The sequence below is a fragment of the Chlamydomonas reinhardtii genome, chromosome 2 (genome assembly GCF_000002595.2).
Source record: "Chlamydomonas reinhardtii strain CC-503 cw92 mt+ chromosome 2, whole genome shotgun sequence".
In the NCBI taxonomy this organism is placed as follows: Eukaryota; Viridiplantae; Chlorophyta; class Chlorophyceae; order Chlamydomonadales; family Chlamydomonadaceae; genus Chlamydomonas; species Chlamydomonas reinhardtii.
The window spans coordinates 3892523-3914412 of record NC_057005.1 but is presented as its reverse complement, the minus strand read 5'-3'; the positions used below and the strand labels follow the sequence as shown (position 1 = coordinate 3914412).

Here is a 21890-nt window from a genome sequence, read left to right as displayed (position 1 = left end):
TTGCCACTTGTACAGAGGCGCAGGGAGACAAGTTATGGGAGCAGGGGCAAAGTTTCTCATGTAGAGGTCCACGCGTACACCCGCGCACACCCCGCTCTCTTGTTCTGCGCCTGCCTAGGGCTTCAAATATACAACTAGAATTACTTTCAAGCACCAAGTACTATTAGCACCTCAAAATGACTGCTTCTTGAGCGGCCAACCCTTGCATTCTCGCGCTATGTGCCCAAACTAGCTTGCACCGCTTCTAGCGCGTCAGGGCGGGGCCTAGACGGATGGAAGCCTTAGACGCGCAGGACTCGCTGCAGCTGGACGTGGTCTCCCCTTCAGCCCGGCCAGCAGCGGCAGGCGGAGACAAACGAGACCCTGAACGCTTCTATTGCCCGTGAGTTCGTTTAGAACTTTTCAGTGGCAGAAATATTTGGCAGGCTTTGCGGACAGGAGAGGGCTAACCTTGGCTGTGCGCTGGTCCACGCTGTGTTGGTCGCAGTTACCCCGGCTGCAATCGGAGTTTCGCGGAGCTATGGCGCCTAAAGGTCCATTATCGAGCTCCTCCGGACATTCGGGGGAGTGGGAAGGAGCGAGGCCACGGAACGGAGCTCACCCACTGCCCGAAATGCGGAAAAACGCTTAAGCCGGGCAAGCACCACGTCGGGTGCTCAGGCGGCAAAAGCGCCCCTCGGCAAACAGCCAGCAAGCGCAATAGAACGGTAGGGTGCTGGGCGAGGGGCATTCGGGCTCTGGGCGTCTTGCTTCTTAGCCTATCACTTGCCGGCCGGGGTCGTTGGCGCGAGCCCTGCTTCGCCCGGCTCGCGTGCAGCTTTGGGCGCGTCTTTCTGCAATCAGGATGTTTAACTGGTGTGGCCAGCTTGTTTTGGGGCCTCTGTCTCAACCGCCTGCAATTCTCGGACAATCGCGTGAGCAGGGAGCCGACGACGCGGACGAGGCGGTGCCGGGCTCCCCGCACAGCAAGCATGTGCGGGGCACGGACATGGATGGGGACCCGCACAAGTCCTGGCAGGACTTCGCGCTCACGCACGCGGGCTACGCTATTGGCGCGCCCGCGATGCTTGCACCGCTGAAGCAGGAGCACCCAGAGTGGCCGCCGACCGTGCCCCAGGGCGTCTTCGTTGGACACGGAGAGTAAGTTGATATGGGCATCGGCGCCAGTCGCGTCACAGTCAGACGCGACTTATCCATGCACGCAAATTTGCCTACTTGGGTCCTCTACTCCGCTCCCGACTGCCACAAATCGAGAAAAGAAATTGTCACATTTGCAACGTAATTTTCAGGGTTTGATCGACCCCAGCGACCTCGCCCGACTTCCCTAACCTAACACAAGTACGCCCCGCTTCGCCGCTGTTTCCTTCGGTCGCATAGCAGGGTGAGCTGGCTGCCGGGCCAGGTGAACGGCTTCGTGCCGCAGCTGCAGCCGCAGCGGTACCAGCAGCCGCAGTTCCCGCCGGAGCTGGCGCAGGCCTTCGCCGCGGCGGGCACACACGCCCCGCACGTCTACGCGCAGCAGGTGCCGTTCGCGAGCATACCCGGCTACCCGGGCCAGCCGGGCGTCGCGACGTTGCAAGTCACGACGGAGTCGGGCCAGGTGCTGTCCATCCCCGCCAACATGGCTGGCATGCCGCCAGGCATGGCCGGGTTGCCCGGCACGCTCGTGTACCACCAGCAGCCGCCGCCGCACGACGCCGCCGCCTCCTACCTGGCACAGGCGCAGGCGCATGCCCAGCACGCAGCAGCCATGCACGCGGTGAACAGCGCGCACGCGCAGCAGCAACAACAACAACAGCAGCAACAGCAGCAGCAGCAGCCCGGCGTGCCTGCGGCGCCGCCAGCCGTGCCCGGCGTGCACGACGGCATGCCGCCGGGCACGGTGGCCGCCGCCGCCGCTGCGGCGGCGGCAGCAGCAGCAGTCGGGGGGAGTGCACCAAGCGCGTTGCAAACCGATGTTGGGGGGCGACCAGGCGCGGCATTGCCGCCGCAGGCGGCGCCGGGGACGGGCGCGGGGCAGGGCGCGGGCGCGCCGGCAGGCGCGGCCGACGGTGGCGCGGCGCCCGCGGCAGGGGACGCTGCCGCTTCCGGCGGTGCCAAGCCTGTCGCGGATGAGGACAACCTGGGCACCGTGTTTGACGACGTGGAGGAGTTCACGCGCGACTTTGGCCGCATCCCCTCCCCGCCTCCGCTGCCGCCCGACTTCCACACCGCCGCCACCGGCGGCAACGGCATGCTGTTCAACTTCTCGCAGTTCGGGCAGAAGCTGCCGCGCACGCAGTCGCACACGCGGCTGGACCGCAGCCTGTCGGCGGTGGGGCTGGGGCACCTGGACGTGGGGGTGGACGGTGACGTAATGTACGACCACACGGACGACGGCGACCTCATGCAGCTGCTGTTCGGCGTGCCCGACGAGCTGCCCACCATGGCCACCATCCACCTGCACAAGTGGAGCAATGAGGAGGACGAGGACGACGACGCCGCCGAGCCGGGAGGAGGCGGCGCGGCGGCAGCAGGAGGAGGAGGAGGAGCAGCAGCAGGAGCAGGAGGCGAGGGCGGAGGAGGAGCGGGAGCAGGAGGAGGAGGAGCGGGAGCTGGGGCTGGGGAAGCGAACGCGGCGGCGGGGCGAGGCGGCGCCGGGCCGGGGCCAGGGTTGGAGGCGGGCGGCGGCGGAGGAGGAGGAGGAGCTGGCGAGGGCGGGCCAGGCGCGGGGCAGCAGCCGCCGCACCACCAACAGTCGGTGGGCGGGCATGACCAGCGGCCGCTGAACGGGAAAACGCTTCACGGTCACGATGCGTCATTAGCGGTGAGTGTGGAACAGGGCAGAGCGCGGCAGCTGCGCACGCGGGGTTGCGCCCAGGGGTCTGGGGTTCAGAAAACTGCTGCGCGCGGTTTTGGCGAAACGGGCAACCTCCTGGTTTCGCCTGAGGGGCTGTTGAACTGGAAATGTTACGAGGGCAGCTGACTGATTGCGGTGCGGAGGCGGTGCGGGGGGGGGGGCGGCACGGGACGGCGGGCGCAAGGCACGGCGAGGGAAGCACGGCCTGTGCGGTCGGCCCTGCGCAAGATATACTATTGGATCCGGGCCTTGGGTGCCGGAGCTGGTGAGAAGGCGCGGTGCACGCTTCGCCGCAGTCGACCGGGCCTGGGATGGGTTTGGGATGTGGCGCGTGCACGCGACATCGCTCCACCTGTTCCATTTGGAACTTAATGCGCGCGCCCGTTTGCGTTGCTTTGCTTTTCAGGTGCTCCCGGCTCCTGGCGGCAAGTCGCTCATGAATGGCGGCGCGGGGCATGCGGGCGAGGAGCATCACAGGTGCGCGCGAATCTTGTGGGGACCGGCCGTGGGGACAGAAGGAAACTGCCGTTGCTGCTGCTGCAGCCGCCGGGGGCTGCAGCCGTGCAGGGCGTGGGTAGGGTGTGGGTGGGTGGGCCGCGTGAGCTTCGGCTTGCCAGGAGCGGGCTCGGCTGTCGCGCTGTGTTTGGGTACCGTGTGGTTTATGCCACGGGGGGGAGCGCTATGCAGTATTGTGCAAGCGAGCGAGCACTCATGCGCGCCGCTGCGCCGCCGCCTCACCAACCGTGCCGTCCCTGTGCGTGGCACCGTCGCAGCTGTACTTGACGGCCAGGGTTTGCCATCACTGATCGATGTCTGTGTTGTGCTTAAACTCGGCGCCATGCAGGGACCACTTGTTGGATGCGGAGACGTTCCGACTGCTGCAGTCCTGCGATTAGGCGGCGAGACGAGCCCTGGCTGCGTGCCACGACCGTGTGTGTCTGGTGTGTGTGTGTGTGTGTGTGTGTGTGTCCTTGTGCCACCCTCGCGGCGCCGCCTGCCGCTGGAACCCAGTTCCTCAAAAGTCGTCAGTATTGCGCATCAACGGTAATAAGAGCAGCAGCAACAACAACATCAACAATCCAACAAATGTTGTGCAAGTGCGTGTCGCGTATGATGTGCGGTTTTGGGGCGGATGGGGTGGGGGGTTAGAACTATGAATTGCAAGTGCCCGCGTCGGGAGCAGTCCGCCCTTGACTTCGTCGTAAGCTGCCGCACTCACCTTCAGCCGGCGGGGCGCTCTGAGCAGCTGGCGCCAACAGCAGCTGGCGCCATGCGTCGGCGTGGTCTGTGCTCATTGAGTGCGGGGCAAAGCGGCGGCGGGGCTGTTTGGATGCTCATGGTGCTTGTGTACACAATTTCGCGCAGTTTGCGGACGGTGGTGCACCTGGTGCTTGGTAGAGCTGTGTCACTGCTGCAAAGAGGGCGGGGGGCTCAGGCCATGCCGTAAGCCTTTGCTGCCACTCCCTGTGTGGAGTGCATGGGCCTGGTAACGTTGTCCGGGCGGCACTGCAGCGGTGCCGCACAGCCCAAAGTGAGGACGGCCAGCGGCGAGGGCGGCTGGGTTGGGTTGGAGTGGCAGCACTCCCGTACGGCACGCCGTTTCCGCGGCCGTGCCATGTGTGTGTGTGTGTGTGTGTGTGTGTGTGTGTGTGTGCATGTGTATTGCGTGCAGCCGTGGCACTGGTGGTGTGTATGTGTTCGTGTGTGTGCGTGTCTGTCTGTGTGTGTGCGGGGCAGGACCGCGGGGTACCGCTGGGCAGTGGGTACCGCCGTTAGGCCGCGCAGTGCTGGCGCCGCCCCCTTACATAACTACGAGGTTTGTGTGCGTGCAGTGCAGTGCATGGCCGCTGTGTCAAGTATGCATTGTTGGCAATCTATCTATTCGTGTGTCCGTGGCGGGCCCGGGGTTTACACAGCGCTGCTTGAAGGGGACATGTGACACTTGTAGTGGGGTGACTGCGGACCTGAGAAGTGCGCGAGGTATGACACCAGGGGCTGCGCCGTGGGGGACACTGAATTGCCGGCTGCTGCTGACGGCCCACGCGCACCGCACCTCCTGCTGCTTTCAAGGCGGGTTCCATTGCCCTCTAGTTGCTACGCATTGAACGCGGTTGAGTGTATCTTATTTGCCAACGACGGCTGCGAGGGCGCCGGTCGGCGCGCCCGGCTTAAAATTTTGTGTGGAAGCGCCTCGCTGACGTACAATACGTATTATACACGGCGCTATGAATGGTGGTGACGACCGTGTGTGTGGCCCGCACATGCTGACACGCCGTGCGGATCATCACGGCTGCGGCGCACGGTTGTGAAGGTTACTGCACAGAAGTTGCACGCTCGCGCGGTATGTGTGTGTGTGTGGAGGTATGGCCGGCGCTGCGGCGTATGCGCAGCAGGCCCTGTGACGCCGTCGCCGCCGTGGTGGTGTGTGCCTGGCCGGGTGGTGGCGGGGCGGCGGCGGAGGTTCGCCCCTCCCTCTCGCCGCACCCCCCTCCCGGACCTGAGCCGAGGCGCGGCTGATTCAAGACCACAAACCCAATCCTTGCACCGGTGCTGCGTCCGCCGCACCCACGAAGTTGTGTTGCCTGCAATCGGCCTTTCGGCGGTGGCCGCAGGCATGCCCGTGGGTGCACGGCGCAGGCGCGCTTGATACTCGCACAGACAACAAAACGCGACGCGCCTTGCCGTCCGTTGCGCTCCGTGTTTGGGGTCCCCGACCTTGCGTTCCTTGTGTCGGGGCCCTTTCAGGAGGCCGCGCGGAATGGGCAGCACCCACAATATACATGATAGGGTTATAGGGCGCACTCGTGTTTGGTGGGTGCCCCTCGTCAGAGAGCAATGGGTAGTGTGTATGTGCGTGTGCGGGGTGGTGCGGTGTGCGTATGCCAAGCGCGCACCGCAATCACGAGCCGGCGGGGTTTTGCCACGCCGTTGCCTGCAAGACGGCATGGTTGGGCCGTTTACCCGGAGCACAGCACGCACGTAATGTAGGGACAGGGAAGGGTGTGCGCAGGCAAGGCGGCGGTGCGGATTGCAGGGCGACTGGGCAGTTTTTGGGTGTGCGGCGGCGCGTGGGCGTGTTGGTGTGTGCGCGTCAGGTCAGGTCGGTGCATGAGGATGGATTGAGGGGTGGCGCCGCCCACCTGAGTGAACAGGTGTGGTTGTTGTTTGACGGGACCCGCCGCACGCCGGTGGGCAGTTCGGAGTTCACAGGTCTACTGCTCCTTGAGTGCGCCTCCGTGGCCGCCCCCACTGACCCTGTGTTTTTGCGCTCGATGGATAACGGCACTGCTGGATCGGGAGGGAGGGGTGCGATCTGTGGATGTGCGACACGACGTGCTGACCATACCTCCAAGAGACAAGTTATCATCAAGGTTGGCGGACGCGCGATGATGGTGTTGTTGGGATGGGGCTCCGGCCCAAGCTCATGAGCGGCTGCTAGAGGCAAAGCGTGGCACATCGGCGCGCGGTGCTGAAGCGCCGAGTCATATACACACACACGCCTGTCGCGGTCGGTGGGTAAAGATGTGTGTGGCATCATCAGGAGTGGTCCCAAGAAGGAATTAGGGTGAGGTCCGAGGACATACCGTATGCATGCAAATTGATGGGGGGAAGCTGTACGTTGGCGGCGGCGGCACGGGACAGGACCCCAAGAGAGGAGAGCGAGCAAGGAGCGTGGGGACGGCGGCCGACAGCGGCAGTGCGGGGGGTTAGGAGTGGCGAGCAGCAATAATTTAACCTATGAGTTATGCCTTTGTCGCTTTCGCTCCACCACTGCTGAGTAGTAAGATGGGGGGCAGGGGCAGCTGAGGCTGCAGAGCCTGCAGAGGGGTACCATATTCCGGGTTTCCGCGGCGTTGATGTGAATGAAGTTCCCAACGCAGCGTGCCCGAGCAGGGCGTAGCAGGGTTAGGCTGCATCCTAAGGGGCCCGGACGCGCAGCATGCGGACATTCGGACAAGCTATGCGCGGCAACTATTGCGAACACGAAACGTAGGCTGCTTAGCATTTGTATGGGATACTCAGGGATAGCGAGCACGACCTGGGGCGCGGCAATCCACTGCCCGCGAAAAAGAGGGCGCGGGGGAGGGGGAGACGGCTGGAGGCCGGCGGTTGGGCGCAATAGCAGGTTAGGCGGGAAATCCTCAGAACCCCTCCCGAATGCCGACTGGTGCATAACACTTAACATAAGACACATAGCACTGCGCGGCCAACTGCGAGCCAGCAAGTGGCGCCGAAGACCGAGGCAGCACTGCGTCACGAGCGTCTTGGCGCGGCCGCGCCAACTTGAGCTTCCTGGCCGGCAAAAGTAAACTACCGCTTCGATACTAAAGAAACAAGAGCAACAAGCCCTCGCCTGCCAGTAGCCTGCGTGACCCTCGACGTTTGTGTGGCAATTTGCCATGCGTTTCGCTCAGCCGCGGCAAGCCTCTCGCGCTCAGCAACCCAGCTCCGTAGCAACTCGTGACAGTGTTCGCTTACTCGCCGTAGGCGTCGCCGCGCGTCTCCGGTGCCAGCGCGAACCGACGCGAGTGCTGGCCATGGCGTCGACTTTAGATGGCTCCAGCCGCTCAACGAGCCACGTCGACTACGCTATTGTAGGCGGGGGTCCAGCAGGGCTGCTAACAGCCAAGGCGCTACTCAAGGCCGCACCCGGAGCTAGCGTTCAGGTACGCGTCAGGCAGCCTCCTGCGGACGTCCGCGCTTCTGCTCACCTGGCCGCACCACTCCCAGACCACATCTTCCTGCAATACACACCACCCTCACCACCACCCTCATTGCTAACCACACTGGCGCGCTGCGCTGCGGCAGCACCGTGTCAACCCCCCCGCTCTGCCACAACCCGCACAAGCGACAGCGGCACCCGCACGAGCTCATCCTCCACACGCTGCTGCTGCTCCCTCGCTCCGACTGCACAACACCCCAACACATGCCCAGGTGTACGAGACGGCTCGCGGCTACTGGCCCCAGGGCGCGGGTGTGCTTCTGGAGCTGAACGGCTGGCGGGCGCTGCACGCCGTGGACGACGACCTGGCAGACAGGTACGATTTTACAAACTCGTAACAAGCGGAACGGCGGGACTCACGGGAGCGCAACCCCACACGCACCCTGTCAGGAATGCGCGGCCATGGCGTATCCTGTTAGGTTCGACTGCTATCCCCCGCCCCGCACGCGGCCAGGGCCCCTGCCCCACTTAACTCCTACACCATGCCCCATGCCCCCAACCCCGAAACCCGAAAACCCGACCAGGCTGCGCTCCCAGGGTTTTCTGTTCGGCTCCGCGGGCGTGTACGACGAGGCCGGCAGCCCCATGAAGCTGCCGTACACACAGAGCATGGACTGGAACCATGCCGAGAGCGAGCGGGTGAGGACACGTGGTGGCTGGGGCGGGGCGGGGTGGGGTTAACGTTGAACCAATCCCGTAAGGAAACAGTCGCGCGGCAAGGAGAACTGCAGCTGCAAAAGCGCGTCGTTGTACATCACCGTATGTCGTCGGGCGGGCTTGGGCAGTGTAGCGGGCGGGGTGGGGAGGGGTGGGGCGGGTTAGCCTTCAACCACCATACGGAATGGGGTTGGGTTGTGCAGGGAGGCCGGGAGATGCTATGGCCACGGGTGCAGGGGGTGCGCCGCTATGCGCGTGTCCGCCCTGCAGTGCCAACCCATTCCTAACAGTCCCCGCTTGGCACCAAACCTGATGCGGCCCTACCCCGCCCCCCCCCGCCGCACCAGGTGCACGGACACACACGCGTGATGGTGTACTGGTGGGTGGGTGCTGGGTAGGGGCGTATGTGTGTGTACGTGTGTGTGGACCTGTGGGGACGACCGTAGGTCATGTCCAGTATCCGGGCCAGGCGCAGCCACGGCGCCGTGGCGCACTTCCCGTGTGGATGTGGGCCCTCGGACGGAGCATCACGTGGGGCCCCATGCGCCGTCTTTGGAGTTGCACTGCCCCGTAAAATTAGCGTAGTATGTAGCGTGTCATCACAAGACCGCACCTGCTTCGCACGGACCGCCATCGCAGGGGCGACATCCGCCAGGCTCTGTTCGAATCACTGCCTGAGGGTGAGATTATTGCTGCGAGCCGTGGGTAGGGCGAGAAACAGATTGGGTGAGTTAGCAGGAAAGCGAATGCACAAGGGCCCAGCTCACATCCGCGCAAACCTCATGTTCATGTGACTGGCGTATGGCTTGACGTGTGCGCGTGTACGGCACACAGGCATCGTGTCGTTCAACAGCCGCATCACGGCTGTAACCCCCGGGGAGCCCGGCAGCCAGCCCGCGGTGCTGCAGATGCAGGTGTGTGTGTATGTGTGTGCGTGTGTATGTTCCAAACCAAACCGGGGGATGTTGTGCCAGTGTCGCCCCAGCACCTCGCGCTCTTGCCGCGCCTCTGGGACGCGCCCCCCCCCACCTAACCTGACCACAACATGCCCTGTCTTGCGCGCACCGGTGACTCCACCCCCCCCCCCACCGCCCACACACCAACAAACACACACGGCATGGCACGGGCAGGACGCCCAAGGCGACACGCGTACCGTGACGGCGGGGCTGGTGGTGGCGGCTGACGGCTTCTACAGCCGCACCAAGAGGCTGGTGAGCGGCAGTAGCAGGGGCAGCAGCGGCGGCAGTGGTGGCAGTAGCGGCGTCAGTAGTAGCACCAATGGCAGTAGCGTGAAGTGCTGGAGTCGGGCAACCGCACGGGTGCTTGGTCGCCACATACTCGTGTCCGTCGCTCTACCTGCCCATACACGCGCCCCCAATCCTCGTGCTCATTCCTTCAGCTCCACAGCCCTACATCCCATTCTTCACATTTGCACCGTCCTCTCTGCTCCCCAACCCGCTGTCACACGCCGTCACGTGCCCACCCTCCCCGTTGGCTTAGTTTAGATTGGGCTGGTATGTACAACCCCTCCCGTCCCCTTCCCCTCTGCCCGCTCAGGTGTGGGGCGGCGGCATGCCCGTCTTCACCAACCGCCTAATCTGGCGCGCGCTGGTGCAGTACGACGACGACGACGAGGTGCCGGAGCTGCTGCGGCGCAGCGGCGGGGACCCCGTCATGTGGATGGGGCAGGGCATTGTGCGTGCGGCGGGCTCCGTGGGCGGGGGTGCTAGCGCTGTGTGTGCTGTGTGTGCTGCATCTCCTGCCGAGGAGGCGGGCTAAAAGCTCGGGGATCAGGCACCAGGCATCAGGCACGGGCGTCCGCCATGGCATGGGGCACGGGTGTCCTTGCAACGATGTGCGTGTAGGCGTGTAATCGGGGCGTGTGCGCTGCCCCCATGTGCCCGCAGCCGCCCTCGCGCTTCGCCACGGTGTACACGGTGGGCCACAACCGCTTCGTGTGGACCTGCATCGCGGGCACATCGTTCCTGGAGAAGGCCGGTGCGTGCTTGTGTGTGTTCGCATTTGTGCGTGCACCTGTGTGTGTGTGTGTGTGTGTGTGTGTGTTATGTAAGGCTGCCATGTTGCGCTTTGGGTCTCCTTACCACGTGCCGCGGCGGCCGCTCCACCCGCGCGCCTCAACCTCGCTGCCACCTACACCACCACTACGCTCTCACCCGCCACCCACCAACCACCCGCGAGCGCACACACGCCATCGCATGCACGGTGTCAGGCTTCTCTCCCTGTGCTCTCTTGTGCCACACATATTCATTCCGTTTTATACCACATACATACACACACACGCAGGTCTGAGCTGGAGCCCCGCCAAGAACGATGACATGGGCATTCAGCAGGCCGGTGGGTCAGGCCGCCGGGCAGGGCCGGGCGAGAGCGGCGGGGCTTGCGTGCGGCGATTGCTGTGTGTGTGGACATGAGCGGAATGCTGTGCGGCGACACCTGGGGCACGTAGGGCACATCGCTTCCTCGTCCCAGTCACGCCTAATGGCCCCGCTCCCTGCACCTGCGCCCACCCTCAGGCGCCGGTGCCTCCTCTCCCGCCAAGAGCCGCTGCCTGGCCGTGTTTGGCGATTACCCGCCCGCCATCGTGGACCTGCTCCAGCGCACCGACCCGGCCGTCATCACCGAGCACGGCGCCTACCTGCACGACCTGACGGCACTGCAGGGGGTGAGGGGGCGCGCGCGTGTGTGTGCGTGTGTGTGCGTGTGTGTGTGTATGCGTGTTAGCAAACACGAGATAGGGGAAACACAGACTGTGTGACATGCAATGCTTTTGTGTGTGTGTGTGTGTGTGTGTGTGTGTGTGTGTGTGTGTGTGTGTGTGTGTGTGTGTGTGCGCGCGTGTAGGATGTGGGGGTAGTGGGGGGCGTAAGGGGTGTGTGGAGGGCGTGCAGGGTGCTGGTGCACAGTGGCTCTGGTTCCTAAACCGCGCCTCCTCCTTGCACCCGTTACACGGACCCCTTGATGATACTGGGACTTTTCGTTGGGCTCGGACACATAACCCCTCCTCCACGCCGTCTGCCCAGCAGGCCTCCGACTGGGTGCGCGGCAATGTGGTGCTGGTGGGCGACGCCGCGCACACCGCGCCGCCGGACGGCCAGGGACTCAACATGGCGCTGGAGGACGTCGCGGTGCTGGGCGACTGCGTGCAGCGGCTGGGCGCCACAAGCCAGGTGCGAGTGCCGCTGGCTCGAGGGAGTGAGGGGTAATGGGGGTGGACGATGCAGGAGGGGTGCGGTGCTGGGCGACTGCGTGCAGGAGAGCGGGCCCAGCAAAAAGGTGGGCGATGACGACGTGGTCGCTGGCGAGGGCGCTCTGACACTGACAGAATGTTTGTGTATGGAAATATGGGTTGTGTCTTTTTATATAGTGCGCATGATGGGATTTTCGTGGCAGGTGCCGCGTTTTCATCATGGCATCATTGTTGCCTTTAAGCGCGCGTTGCCGCGATGTCGACAGTAATCACACACGCACCCACCGTGCTCCCGCAGGCGCTTGAGGACTACGCCGCTGCCCGGCTGCCGCGAGTGCGCGACGTGTGGGTGCGGCCTCCCGGCGCCTTCGAGCCGCCCAACCGCCTGGCCGCAATCAAGAACGCCTCCTTCACACCGCTGGGCCCTGGGCTCCACAGCGGCAAGAGCCGGCCGCTGCCGGGCTGGCAACCCGCACCGAGGGTGGAGGTGGCGGAGCAGCAGCCGCAGCCGCAGCAGCCGCAGCAGCCGCAGCAGCAGGTGCAGCAGAAGGCGGAGCAAGTGGCGGAGCAGCAAAAGGCTCCCGCGGCGTAGGCGGGTAGTGGATTGGACTGCTTGGGGTGTGTGTTGCTGCTGCGCGTGCGCTGTTGTGCGAGATGGGCGCGTCCGCCATGTCGAGAGGTGTGGCGGCAATCGTGGGCGGCAATGCGCGCGTTTATATCTAAGGGCTCTGGCGGATACGTGTTCAACCGCCCGCGCGGGCATGTGTATATTAAGAGTAAGAGTATCGAAGGTATTCGTGTGTGCAGGACTGTGGTGTTAACTGATAGGGGCGGATTGTACGTAGCGTCAACGGGCATGGTCCTTCAGAGCTTGCGAGCAGGTATTTCGCAGGCATGGTTCAGAGAAATGAAAGCTAGTGTGAATGCAAATGCTAGACGCCATCGAGTGCTCCAGGCTAGCAAGCAGCAAGAAAGAAGTTAGCAGCAATTGCGGTTGCTTGTTACCTTTCGAGATGAGACAGCCCCACGCGGCTCCACAGCAGGCGCACCAAATGGTTACACTGGCGTGAAGCAGACTGCCGGTCCGGGCAGGGCTGACGTGTACCAGCTCGCGCGCGACTAGGCTGCCATTCGCGACAACGCGAAACCCACAAAATAAACCCACCTGGAACGCAGCCAGGCATCCGCGGTGAGCCAGGAGGACATGCGAGAACAGGAGGAAAGAGAACGGCAGAAAGAAGGGTGCGGCAAGGCGGTTGTCAAGTGGAGGATGGCCGCGGAAAACAAACTAGGGTGGCTGCCTAGCTGCGGCCGGGCTGACACGAAGGCTGACTGGCTGCAGTAAATGGGTGAGATGGTACTGGAAGTATGCACTGGCGCCGGTCAGGCATGGTGAGTAGTGGCGCCGCTGCATGGGTCCATGCGTCCATGGCTGGGACTGGCTGAGCAACGGAAAAGCGGCTCGTCTCGTACAACGTGGATGGACGGGCGCGGACCGCGGTGCGGTTCCCCACACCCGTCCAGGAACCGGCCCACGCACGGTGCAGCGGGGCCGGCCGGGTGGGGGAACCGTGCTGGCAGCTGAGTGGTAGGCAGGTGAAGCGCGCCGGGGGCGAGGGCGGCTGGGTTGGCGAGTCCCCGTGTGCCGACGATGTATCCGAAACCGCCGAAGGCCCCAGATAAACGCCAGAACCAGTAAAGCTGTAAAATGACTTGCGACCTGCGACCTGCGCATGCGTTGGTGCCGTGTGATGCAAGTGCGTGAATGCTGTGGTGGCTAGGAAGTGCAGGATAAATTCCTCCCGTTGTCTTGGCCTTGCCAGCCGTGCGAGGGATGGCGAGGGGTGGGATGGCAGAATATCCAGCAATGCACGCGTGGGTATCTTAACTAGAAAGATCATGGTGGATGCGTTTGTAAGCCGCCTGCGCGGGGATGTGTATATTGTATACTTACGAGCATCTGCGGCATGCTTCAGTGTTATGGCTGTGTGCAAATTGTTTGACATGGCCAGGTTGCGACATACGACATGTGACATAGCAACATATGACATACCGACATACTAAGACTCGCCCACATTTGCATAGCTACGCGTCCTGGACCTTTCAAGTAACATCTCCCAGCTTTGCGGCGGTGCATTGCGCTAGCATAGCCACAAGCTCCTCCCACTGGCGGCACCCTATGCCACGCCACCACCACCGTGGCAACCGTGACACGTTTTGTTGTGTGCCACGGCGTTCCACGCTTACCAGAGGCATATTGAATGCATCCACAATATGTTTGGCGGGTTTGGATGCGTTTGGGCGGTATGTGCATTATGTCGCAATGTCGTATGTCGCAATTCACATCTCCCCCTTGATCTCCCCATGTCGCAACGACCTGACCATGTCAATTAACTTGCAAACTGCTATATCCAGGAATGTTTAGATGAGGTTGAATGGGGCTGACAATGTGGCTTCGCGCGACAGGGCCGATTATGAATGAAGTAATTGTTGGTGCCCAGCACTCGACCGTTGCTGTGCGTGGGGCTCCCGACGCATGTGCATGACACGACCATTTGCTCCCCACCACGCGAAGTGCGGGCCACCCAGGCCTATGGCTCGCTTCCATGTGCCGCCAGAAAAGGGCGTGAGGCACATTTGCATTGACCTCTGCTTGCGGACGTGCTTACACTCAATTCCACTCGGAATGGCCAGCAGCGGGCAAGTGCAGGCTGCTGACAGCCCCCACGGTTGGAAGCCACGTCAGAGCGCCTAACGAGTCGTGAAGGGAAAGGAAAACGTCGGATTCTGTATTTGTAACCATATAACTTTGCTCAGTCATTGAATCCCGACGTCCTCCTGGATTCCGCTGAACCTGCGAACCCTAATCCGAAAGCGAAGGCACGCAAGCGCGCTCATAATTTAACACTGATGCATTCATAGATTTTATTTGTGATTGCACTCGCGCTGGGACGCATAGTTGAGCGCTTGACCCGAACGCCAGCGGCACTTCATCGGCTTTGCTGCCGGAAAGCCCACGCCGCTGGCCGCGCTGCAGTGCTTTGGCTTCTTCCGGGCTGGCGATATGCCTAAAATCAGGCGACCGTCGCATGCGCACTCGTGGTACACCGGGGAAGGTAAATCGAGCCCTCCCCGAGCCCGGCCCCTCGCAGTCAGCTCCGGCCCCTCCTCGGAAGTCGGAACCTCTACCCGCTCTCGCTTCCTAGCTTTCCCCCGGCGCAGCGGCTCTGACGCAGCCATTGCAGCTATCCCTGCATAATGCCTGTGCTCGTGGCACCGCTCAAGCTCACTGCCTACTGTCAACTCCCGCACTGCTAGACACGCTTGCACCTGTTGAAGCCAAGCCACTCAAACTCATTCATTTTCACAGGCGATGCACTGGACGCGGAAATCAACAAGTGGAAGGCTGCTGTGACGCCGCTGCCCGGGCTGCCGGCGCGCGCCATCATCGGACCGTGAGTTTTGGTCTTCTTCGCTTTCGTCAAACCTCCGAACGCATTCCTCTCGGGCTTTTCCCCTGTCCCCTGGCTTTCGCCGCTTTTCTTCGAGCCCCCGGGGCCGGCGCAGCCAGGGGTGCTTCTTCTGAAGGGGAGGTCTGCTTGCTCTCGCAGCCTGGTGGAAGAGGGTCATGGGGTGGGGGGGTCATGGCGTTGTGGGCGTTGTGGGCGCTGCGGCCTGGTGTGTTTTATTGCCGTACGCCGCCCCGCCGTCCATCTTTGCCACTCGCTGTGCCGCTGTGTGTGTGTGTGTGTGTGTGTGTGTGTGTGTGTGTGTGTGTGTGTGTGTGTGTGTGCGTGCGTGCGTGCGTGCGTGCGTGCGTGCGTGCGTGCGTGCGTGCGTGCGTGTGTGTGTGTGTGTGTGTGTGTGTGTGTGTGTGTGTGCCGCTGTGTGTGCGGGGGTTAAAAATGGAAACGAAAGTTGGCCCAACGACACACGTGTGTGTGCGCCGCTGCAGCCACGCCGGCTACTCCTACTGCGGACACGTGATGGCACACGCCTACGCGCACATCAACCCAGCCAACTTGTGAGTGTGCCCTGGCGTGTGTACACCCCAGGTTGTTTAGTATGGGCTGGTATTTACAACCCCACTGGGAGTGGGAAGGGATTCGGCAGTCCGGGCCGTATGGGGGCGGGGCAGGGCGTAACTGACATGCACGCCGGCGCATGAACACCGCATCCGCGAACCCTTCTGTTCAATTTGCCCTCTCCCCCCACCTCACGCCCCTTCCTCCTCTCCTCCTCGCACTGCTTCTATCTCCTTGTCCTCGCGCTCCTTGTCCGCTCCTTCGCCGCCTGCCGCCCCCCATCCCGCTCACTGGCGCCCCGCACCTCAGCAAACGCGTGTTCCTGCTGGGGCCCTCCCACCACGTGTTCAGCCGCAAGTGCCTGCTGTCCAGCCAGACGCACTACGAGACGCCGCTGGGTGAGGGGAGGGGCGGAGGGGCGCGGGGGGAGAGTTAGGGAGGGAGAGAGGGAGGAGGGTAGGGACGTTTGCAGCTGAGCCTGCCGATGTGGGTGTGTTGCTGTCGTATGTCGGGCGGGCGGGCGACGCCACGGCCGCAACCAACGCCTGTGCATTCCTCGAAACCACCACAAACCACCGCGAGTGCCATCCCTACGTTCATCACCATCACGACCTCCCCTTACCATCCACCACTATCACCATTACAATCACCATTACCACCACCACCACCACCACCGCTCACCACCGCCACCCCTACCACCACCACCACCACCGCTCACCACCGCCACCCCTACCACCACCACCACCGCCCCCCCCCACAGGCTCCATGGAGATTGACCAGGAGGTGTATGCGCAGCTCAGGGACAGCGGCAAGTTCGACAGCATGTCCCAGGACGTGGACGAGGTGGGGCGCGGGCGCGGGGGAGGGGGAGGGGGGGCGCGTGTGTGTAACTCGTGTGTTACGAAGGGACAAAGCATGTGTTCAAGCGGCAAGAGAAGAGCGGCAAGAGAAGAGGGCATGTGCTGAAAAGAGGGATAGGCTAGTCTGTAGGTGGTGTGTGAAGGTGTGGGCAGGGGTTGGCACCACAAAGGGCAGCGGCTGGCGTCGGCCCGAACCACTTCCGGGCTGCGTCCTCCTGGTTGAATCCCCACCGGCACCCCACATGCACTTCCACCGTGCCGACCGCAGTGCATGCAGCGTGCAACCCCACGCGCTGCCACCCCAACCCCCACGCCCAACCCCCAAACCCCCCAAACCCCAAACCCCAAGGCCCCCAAACCCCGCCACGTGCAGGACGAGCACAGCCTGGAGTTGCACACGCCGTACATCGTACACACCATGCGCGGCCGGGACTTTAAACTGGTGCCCATCATGGTCGGGGCGCTCACCACGGACGCGTGAGTGGGCGCGTGAGCGTGTGTGGATGTGTGTGTGTGTGTGTGTGTGTGTGTGTGTGTGTGTGTGTGTGTGTGTGTGTGTGTGTGTGTGTGTGTGTGTGTGTGCATGTGTGCCTGTGCATGTCTTCCTCAAGCGCCCCCCATTTCTGGTTTTCCATGGCACGTTTCTGTGACTCTACGCAAACCTTCCCCCGTGCCTCTGATGAATACTGAACGGAACTGTGCAAAACCAACCACCCAACGCTCCCCACTCCCCACCATCGCCACCATCCCACCATCTCCACTCCACTGCCCGCCCCCGCCCCCCCTCCCCCGCAGCGAGGCCGCCTATGGGTCGCTGCTGGGCCCCTATCTGGATGACCCCGCAAACCTGTTTGTGGTGTCGAGCGACTTCTGCCACTGGGGCAGCCGCTTCAGCTACACCTTCTACGACAAAAGCCAGGTGGGGTGGGGCGGTGGGGTGGGGAGATGGGGGATGGGGGTTGGGGGATGGAGTTGGGCGGGGTGGGGGTTGGAGTTGGGCGGGATGGGGGTTGGGGTTGGGAGGAGGTTGGGAGGAGGGTTGGGGAGGGGGTTGCGAAGAGGGTGGATGCAGTTGGATGGTTCGGGAGGGGGCGCGCGTGTGGGGCGCGTGTGAGGCTGTTGCAGTGCGTGGGAGGTGCACGTGGACGTGCGCCACGTCTGGCGCAAGTGCACACCGTTTCTAGTTTGCTGATAGTGCTGCTGGAGCGCCGCCTGCAAACGGCGCCCTGCCCATCCCGTTGACACTGCATGTCATCACAGGCGTTCTCCACATGAACGGCTACCCCTTTGCCCCCCCCCTCCACACGCCTGCAGGGCCAAATATGGGAGTCCATCAAGTGGCTCGACGAGACGGGCATGAAGATCATCGAGTCGGTGAGCGGGTCTTGCGGGTCACCCCGTGTGTGTGTGTGTGTGTGTGTGTGTGTGTGTGTGTGTGTGTGTGTGTGTGTGTGTTGATTAGAGCACAAGGGTTGCTGCAGACGCGCAGAGCCACCCGCTTCGGGCCCCGGGCCAAGCCGCCAGTGCTTGAAAGTCCACTCAATCCCTATGCGACCCCCACCGTCGCCTAGCAACACACACACATCCACACACGCACACACACACACACACACACACACACACACACATACACACGCACACACACACACTCTCTCTCTCTCTTGCACACGCGCCGGCTGCAGGCCGAGCCGTCCAAGTTCGCCTCCTACCTGGAGCAGTACAAGAACACCATCTGCGGCCGACACCCCATCGGCGTCTTCCTAAACGTGCGTTGTGGGTTGTGCCGTACACGCCGCCTCGTGCGGGCGGGGTGATGGCAAGAGGGGCCTTGCTGCCTGCAGCCAACCGCCCCGCCGCCCAACCACCGCCCCGCCGCCCAACCACCGCCCCGTCACTCAACCGCTCATCTCCCGGTGCTGATCCCCCTGTTCAATCACTTGGGGTTTGGTCTCGTACCCCCGTATTGCATTGGGTTTGGTTTAGTTTGGGCTGGTATCTAAAACCCCCCGCCCCCTCGGACTCCTTTCTTCACATGAGCGGGCATTGTAAAAAATTCAACTATCCCCAACCCCCAACCCCATCACACCGCCCTCAACACACACACCGCCCACGCCCACGCAGATGCTGCAGCACAGCTCGCTTCGGCACCGCATCTCCTTCACGAAGTACGACCAGTCGAGCAAGTGTACGACACCCTCCCACTCCAGCGTCAGCTACGCCGCGGCGGTGGTCACGGTGGTGGAGTGACGGGCGAGGGGTGTGGGGTTGTAAATACCCAGCCCAAACTAGGGCCATGCGCGTGTGTGCGTTTGGTGAGCCGTCCATGAGAGATGGGGCGGGGCAGCGGTGGCCGAGTGGTGGGGGGCGGCGGGTTGTGCCTGTGGGGCGTGGCGATAAGGCGATGGGGCGCAGGGCATGACACGGGCCAAGTGCTGTGATGGAGTGGGCTAGAGGGCCCGCGTTGGAGATGGGTGGGGTTCCGAAAGCAGCAGCAGCAGCGGTGCCAGGTGTGGTGCTGGCAGCCTGGGTGGACGGCAGGGTGTAAGAGGTGGCTGTGGCAGAGATGTAGCACTGTGTGTGTATGTGCCTGTATGTGTGCGTTGCCTGGTTGGATTGGTGTGCGGGAGCTGGACGGGGGCCATTCATTTCGTTTGGAGAAGGCACTAGTGCGTGAGCGCGTGTACGAGTCGTGCCCGGCTTTTTGTTCGTGCCACACGCGCGTGTGTGTATGTGTGTCCGCGCGTGCGTGTGCGGTGTGCCTGACTGGCTTTGCGCTAGGAAGGCCGCTGCTGGCGGCTGCAGCCGGGCAACGCTGGAAGAACGAGAGGAAACGCACGTGCGCAGGACGACTGGACCAGGTGGCACTGTCTCTCATATGTGGGGGAGTTGGGGGTGGGGATGGACGCGGCGGCAATGCGGCATGGCCATGCGCCGTGATGGTGGCATGTGGGCTCTTGTAATAACCATGTATGTATGAAGCGGAAGCCTTTGTAATTCGTAAACGGCAGATGGCCAGGGTTCACCATGGCACACACAGGCGTGGCCATGGCGCGCGGTGCCCGGCCCAGTGATTCTTACGGCTTACCCCGTCGGCGCCCGCATTCAAGCACAACCGGCTGTCCTCTCAGCACCCATCAGCAGACGGTGGACGTGTGTGCCATGTGTGTGCAGTTTTGTGTGGCTCGAATGATTACGGTTCCACAGAGATGCCGCACGAACATCCCGAAAGACGGCCCGAAACGACGGCGTGTTGCGTGTTGGGGGTGTTACAGCGCTTGCAGATCGCGACCACGCGCATCCTGAGGGCGCCTCCCAATGAGCGGGAAGGCGCACGTTCATGCCCTCACGACCAAGCCCTCACGACCAGCCTGCAGGCCGCCACATCGCGCCTTTGCCAACAACCCCAACAGCAACCGCACTCCTGCGCCCACCCTGCGATCCACCGGTCATGAGCCAACAACACCTGCAAATCAAAACCCACACACACCACCTCCTCTAGGCCTGAAGAGCCCCCAGATTAGGGACCCGACCGCCCGTCCCACATCACGGCACCATCCTGCAGATGCCGCATATCCCTGAACGATGCACACTCTTCACCGCAATCCCTGGTGACACAACAGGTGAAACAACACAAGTGCAAAAAGGAAACCGGCACGGCAGCCAAGGCCCCGCGACTTTCATGTTCCTCGCCAGCTGCAACCGAACCTGCCAAGTGCATGTGCACTATCTCTTCATGTGCCAGACGCCACGCCTCCACTTCAACGAGGGAAACAAAACTGACAGCCACGCCCCACCATTGCGCCGCGCCGCGGCAGGGTGCACAGCGTACAGGGTAGGCAGCCCCGCTCCGCTCCTCACAGCCGAGACGGAGGCGGCGGCGCTCCTGCTGCTGCTGCCCCTGCCCCCGCGGCTGCTGGCGGTGCGGCCATTCACAGCGGCACGGTGCCGGCCTGGGCGGCCTTGTAGTTCTCGGCCACCTGCGGTGCAGCAGCAACGGTGGTTGTTGTGAGGAAGGAGTATGAAGAGGCGGGTTGCGAGGGCAGGTCCTGGTGTTGGTAGCAATCCCTCCCCTGCCCTCCCCTCCCCTCCAAAAAGCCCTGCCACTCCCATTCCCACCCCCACGCCCACTCCCACGCCCGCGCCCGCCCCCACCTGCTCCCAGTTGACCACGTTCCACCAGGCCGCGATGTACTCGGGGCGGCGGTTCTGGTACTTAAGGTAGTAGGCGTGCTCCCACACGTCCAGGCCCAGCAGCGGAATGCCGCCCGCCACGTCCGGCAGCGCGGTCATCAGCGGGTTGTCCTGCGAGGGAGAGGGAGGGGTTACATCCATGACTAGTTAAGGAAGTGGTAGAGGGGAGGGGAGAGGAGGAGGTGACGTGGGTTGGGTGGTGTGGTTGGTGTGTACGTGTGCAGGCGGCCAACGCTCGGGGTGCCTGCAGCAACTGCAGCAGTTTATCGCCTGCACACGGTCTCGCCCCCCCAAAAAAAACCCAAGACCCGCACACCCTCGCGTCGAGGGGCACTCACTACACCCCTGGGCTGCCTCCTACTTGCGCTCGATGCGCTCCGCCCCATGTTCCGCCAGCAATCTTACACGCCCCATTCTGCAAAAGTTACGTGCCCTCTACGCAACAGTTCTGCAGCAGCTCACCTGGTTGGGGGTGGAGTCGATCGACAGGGAGCCGTCGGGCTTGACACTCAGCCAGGCCCAACCCGAGCCGAAGCGGCCAGCAGCAGCGGCGTTGAACTTGGCCTTCATCTCGTCCACGGAGCCGAAGGACGCCTCGATCGCGGCCTTCACGTCGCCGTTGGGGCCGTTGGTGTTGGAGGGGTTGGTCATCACCTGTGAGAGTATCGGGGGAGCGGGGAGGAGCGAAGAGGAGCGGAGAGGGTGGATGGAGGTGATTCGGAGGTGAGGACGTGTTGTCGCGAGAGGTGGGTCACATAAACCCTATGATGCCCTGTTGTTGCGGCCGGAACGGAGCCGGCATGCATTTGCACATACAAAATGAGCGCAGCGCAGAGCTCGCGACCGGCAGCGACGCAGCGTAAGGTCCTCGCGCGCAAACGTCATCCCGCAAAGATGGCTTGCCTTCCAGAAGAAGCTGTGGTTGTAGTGGCCACCGCCGTTGTTGCGGATGACAGTGGCGACATCCTTAGGCAGCTTATCGGTGCCCACGGCCTTGTTCAGGTCCACCAGGCCAAGGTCCTTGAGCTCGGGGAACTTGTCGAGAGCCGCGTTCAGGTTGTTCACGTAGGTCTGGTGGTGCTTGGTGTGGTGGATGTTCATGGTGGTGGCATCCACATGCGGCTCCAGCGAGCCATAGTCGTAAGGCAGCGGGGGCAGAGCCTGGGCCATGGTTGCGAGAGGTTGGGAAAGAGATCGTAAGAGATCGGCAGAACGAAGTGGTCCCGTAAGCTGGTTATGGGTTCGCTGACCGGTTCAAGTAACGTTATGCAAACAGGTCATCGTATGCACCAAATTTACATGCCAACACAGTTGCATGCGCGCGATGCACCAATTGCACAATAACCGCTGCTCGAAAGCCTGGCGACCCAGAGCCGCATGTCCTTTC

The 21890-nt window shown here is 63.0% G+C and overlaps 4 protein-coding genes across 5 annotated transcripts; 3 read left to right on the top strand and 1 right to left on the bottom strand.

Moving 5' to 3' along the window:
• The first annotated feature begins 129 nt into the window (after positions 1 to 129).
• On the top strand, positions 130 to 6715 carry CHLRE_02g096300v5 (uncharacterized protein). 2 transcript variants are annotated; one of them, XM_043059636.1, is made up of 6 exons: positions 130 to 382; positions 488 to 707; positions 923 to 1140; positions 1381 to 2806; positions 3246 to 3316; positions 3684 to 6715. In XM_043059636.1, exons 1-6 carry the CDS (start codon positions 273 to 275, stop codon positions 3733 to 3735), a joined length of 2097 nt encoding a protein of 698 aa, XP_042927270.1. In that variant the 5' UTR covers positions 130 to 272; the 3' UTR covers positions 3736 to 6715. The 2 variants fall into 2 exon arrangements, with proteins under 2 accessions (XP_042927270.1, XP_001699846.1); XM_001699794.2 differs by having other exon boundaries at positions 1378 to 2806.
• Positions 6716 to 7029: 314 nt separating this feature from the next.
• On the top strand, positions 7030 to 12445 carry CHLRE_02g096250v5 (uncharacterized protein). The gene is made up of 13 exons (XM_043059635.1): positions 7030 to 7506; positions 7775 to 7878; positions 8087 to 8201; positions 8567 to 8598; positions 8859 to 8899; positions 9054 to 9133; positions 9350 to 9430; positions 9777 to 9914; positions 10127 to 10217; positions 10524 to 10574; positions 10754 to 10902; positions 11264 to 11407; positions 11726 to 12445. The coding sequence occupies exons 1-13, from the start codon at positions 7378 to 7380 to the stop codon at positions 12017 to 12019; spliced, it is 1449 nt and encodes a 482-aa protein (XP_042927269.1). The 5' UTR covers positions 7030 to 7377; the 3' UTR covers positions 12020 to 12445.
• A 1664-nt stretch (positions 12446 to 14109) lies between these two features.
• CHLRE_02g096200v5 (uncharacterized protein) lies at positions 14110 to 19318 on the top strand. The gene is made up of 10 exons (XM_001699796.2): positions 14110 to 14543; positions 14798 to 14882; positions 15383 to 15451; positions 15762 to 15850; positions 16213 to 16295; positions 16686 to 16789; positions 17108 to 17231; positions 17627 to 17686; positions 17995 to 18078; positions 18434 to 19318. The coding sequence occupies exons 1-10, from the start codon at positions 14492 to 14494 to the stop codon at positions 18557 to 18559; spliced, it is 876 nt and encodes a 291-aa protein (XP_001699848.2). The 5' UTR covers positions 14110 to 14491; the 3' UTR covers positions 18560 to 19318.
• A 248-nt stretch (positions 19319 to 19566) lies between these two features.
• On the bottom strand, positions 19567 to 21799 carry CHLRE_02g096150v5 (uncharacterized protein). The gene is made up of 4 exons (XM_001700006.2): positions 21407 to 21799; positions 20966 to 21157; positions 20465 to 20614; positions 19567 to 20289 (listed from the first exon to the last, which is right to left on the bottom strand). The coding sequence occupies exons 1-4, from the start codon at positions 21671 to 21673 to the stop codon at positions 20242 to 20244; spliced, it is 657 nt and encodes a 218-aa protein (XP_001700058.1). The 5' UTR covers positions 21674 to 21799; the 3' UTR covers positions 19567 to 20241.
• Positions 21800 to 21890: the final 91 nt, after the last annotated feature.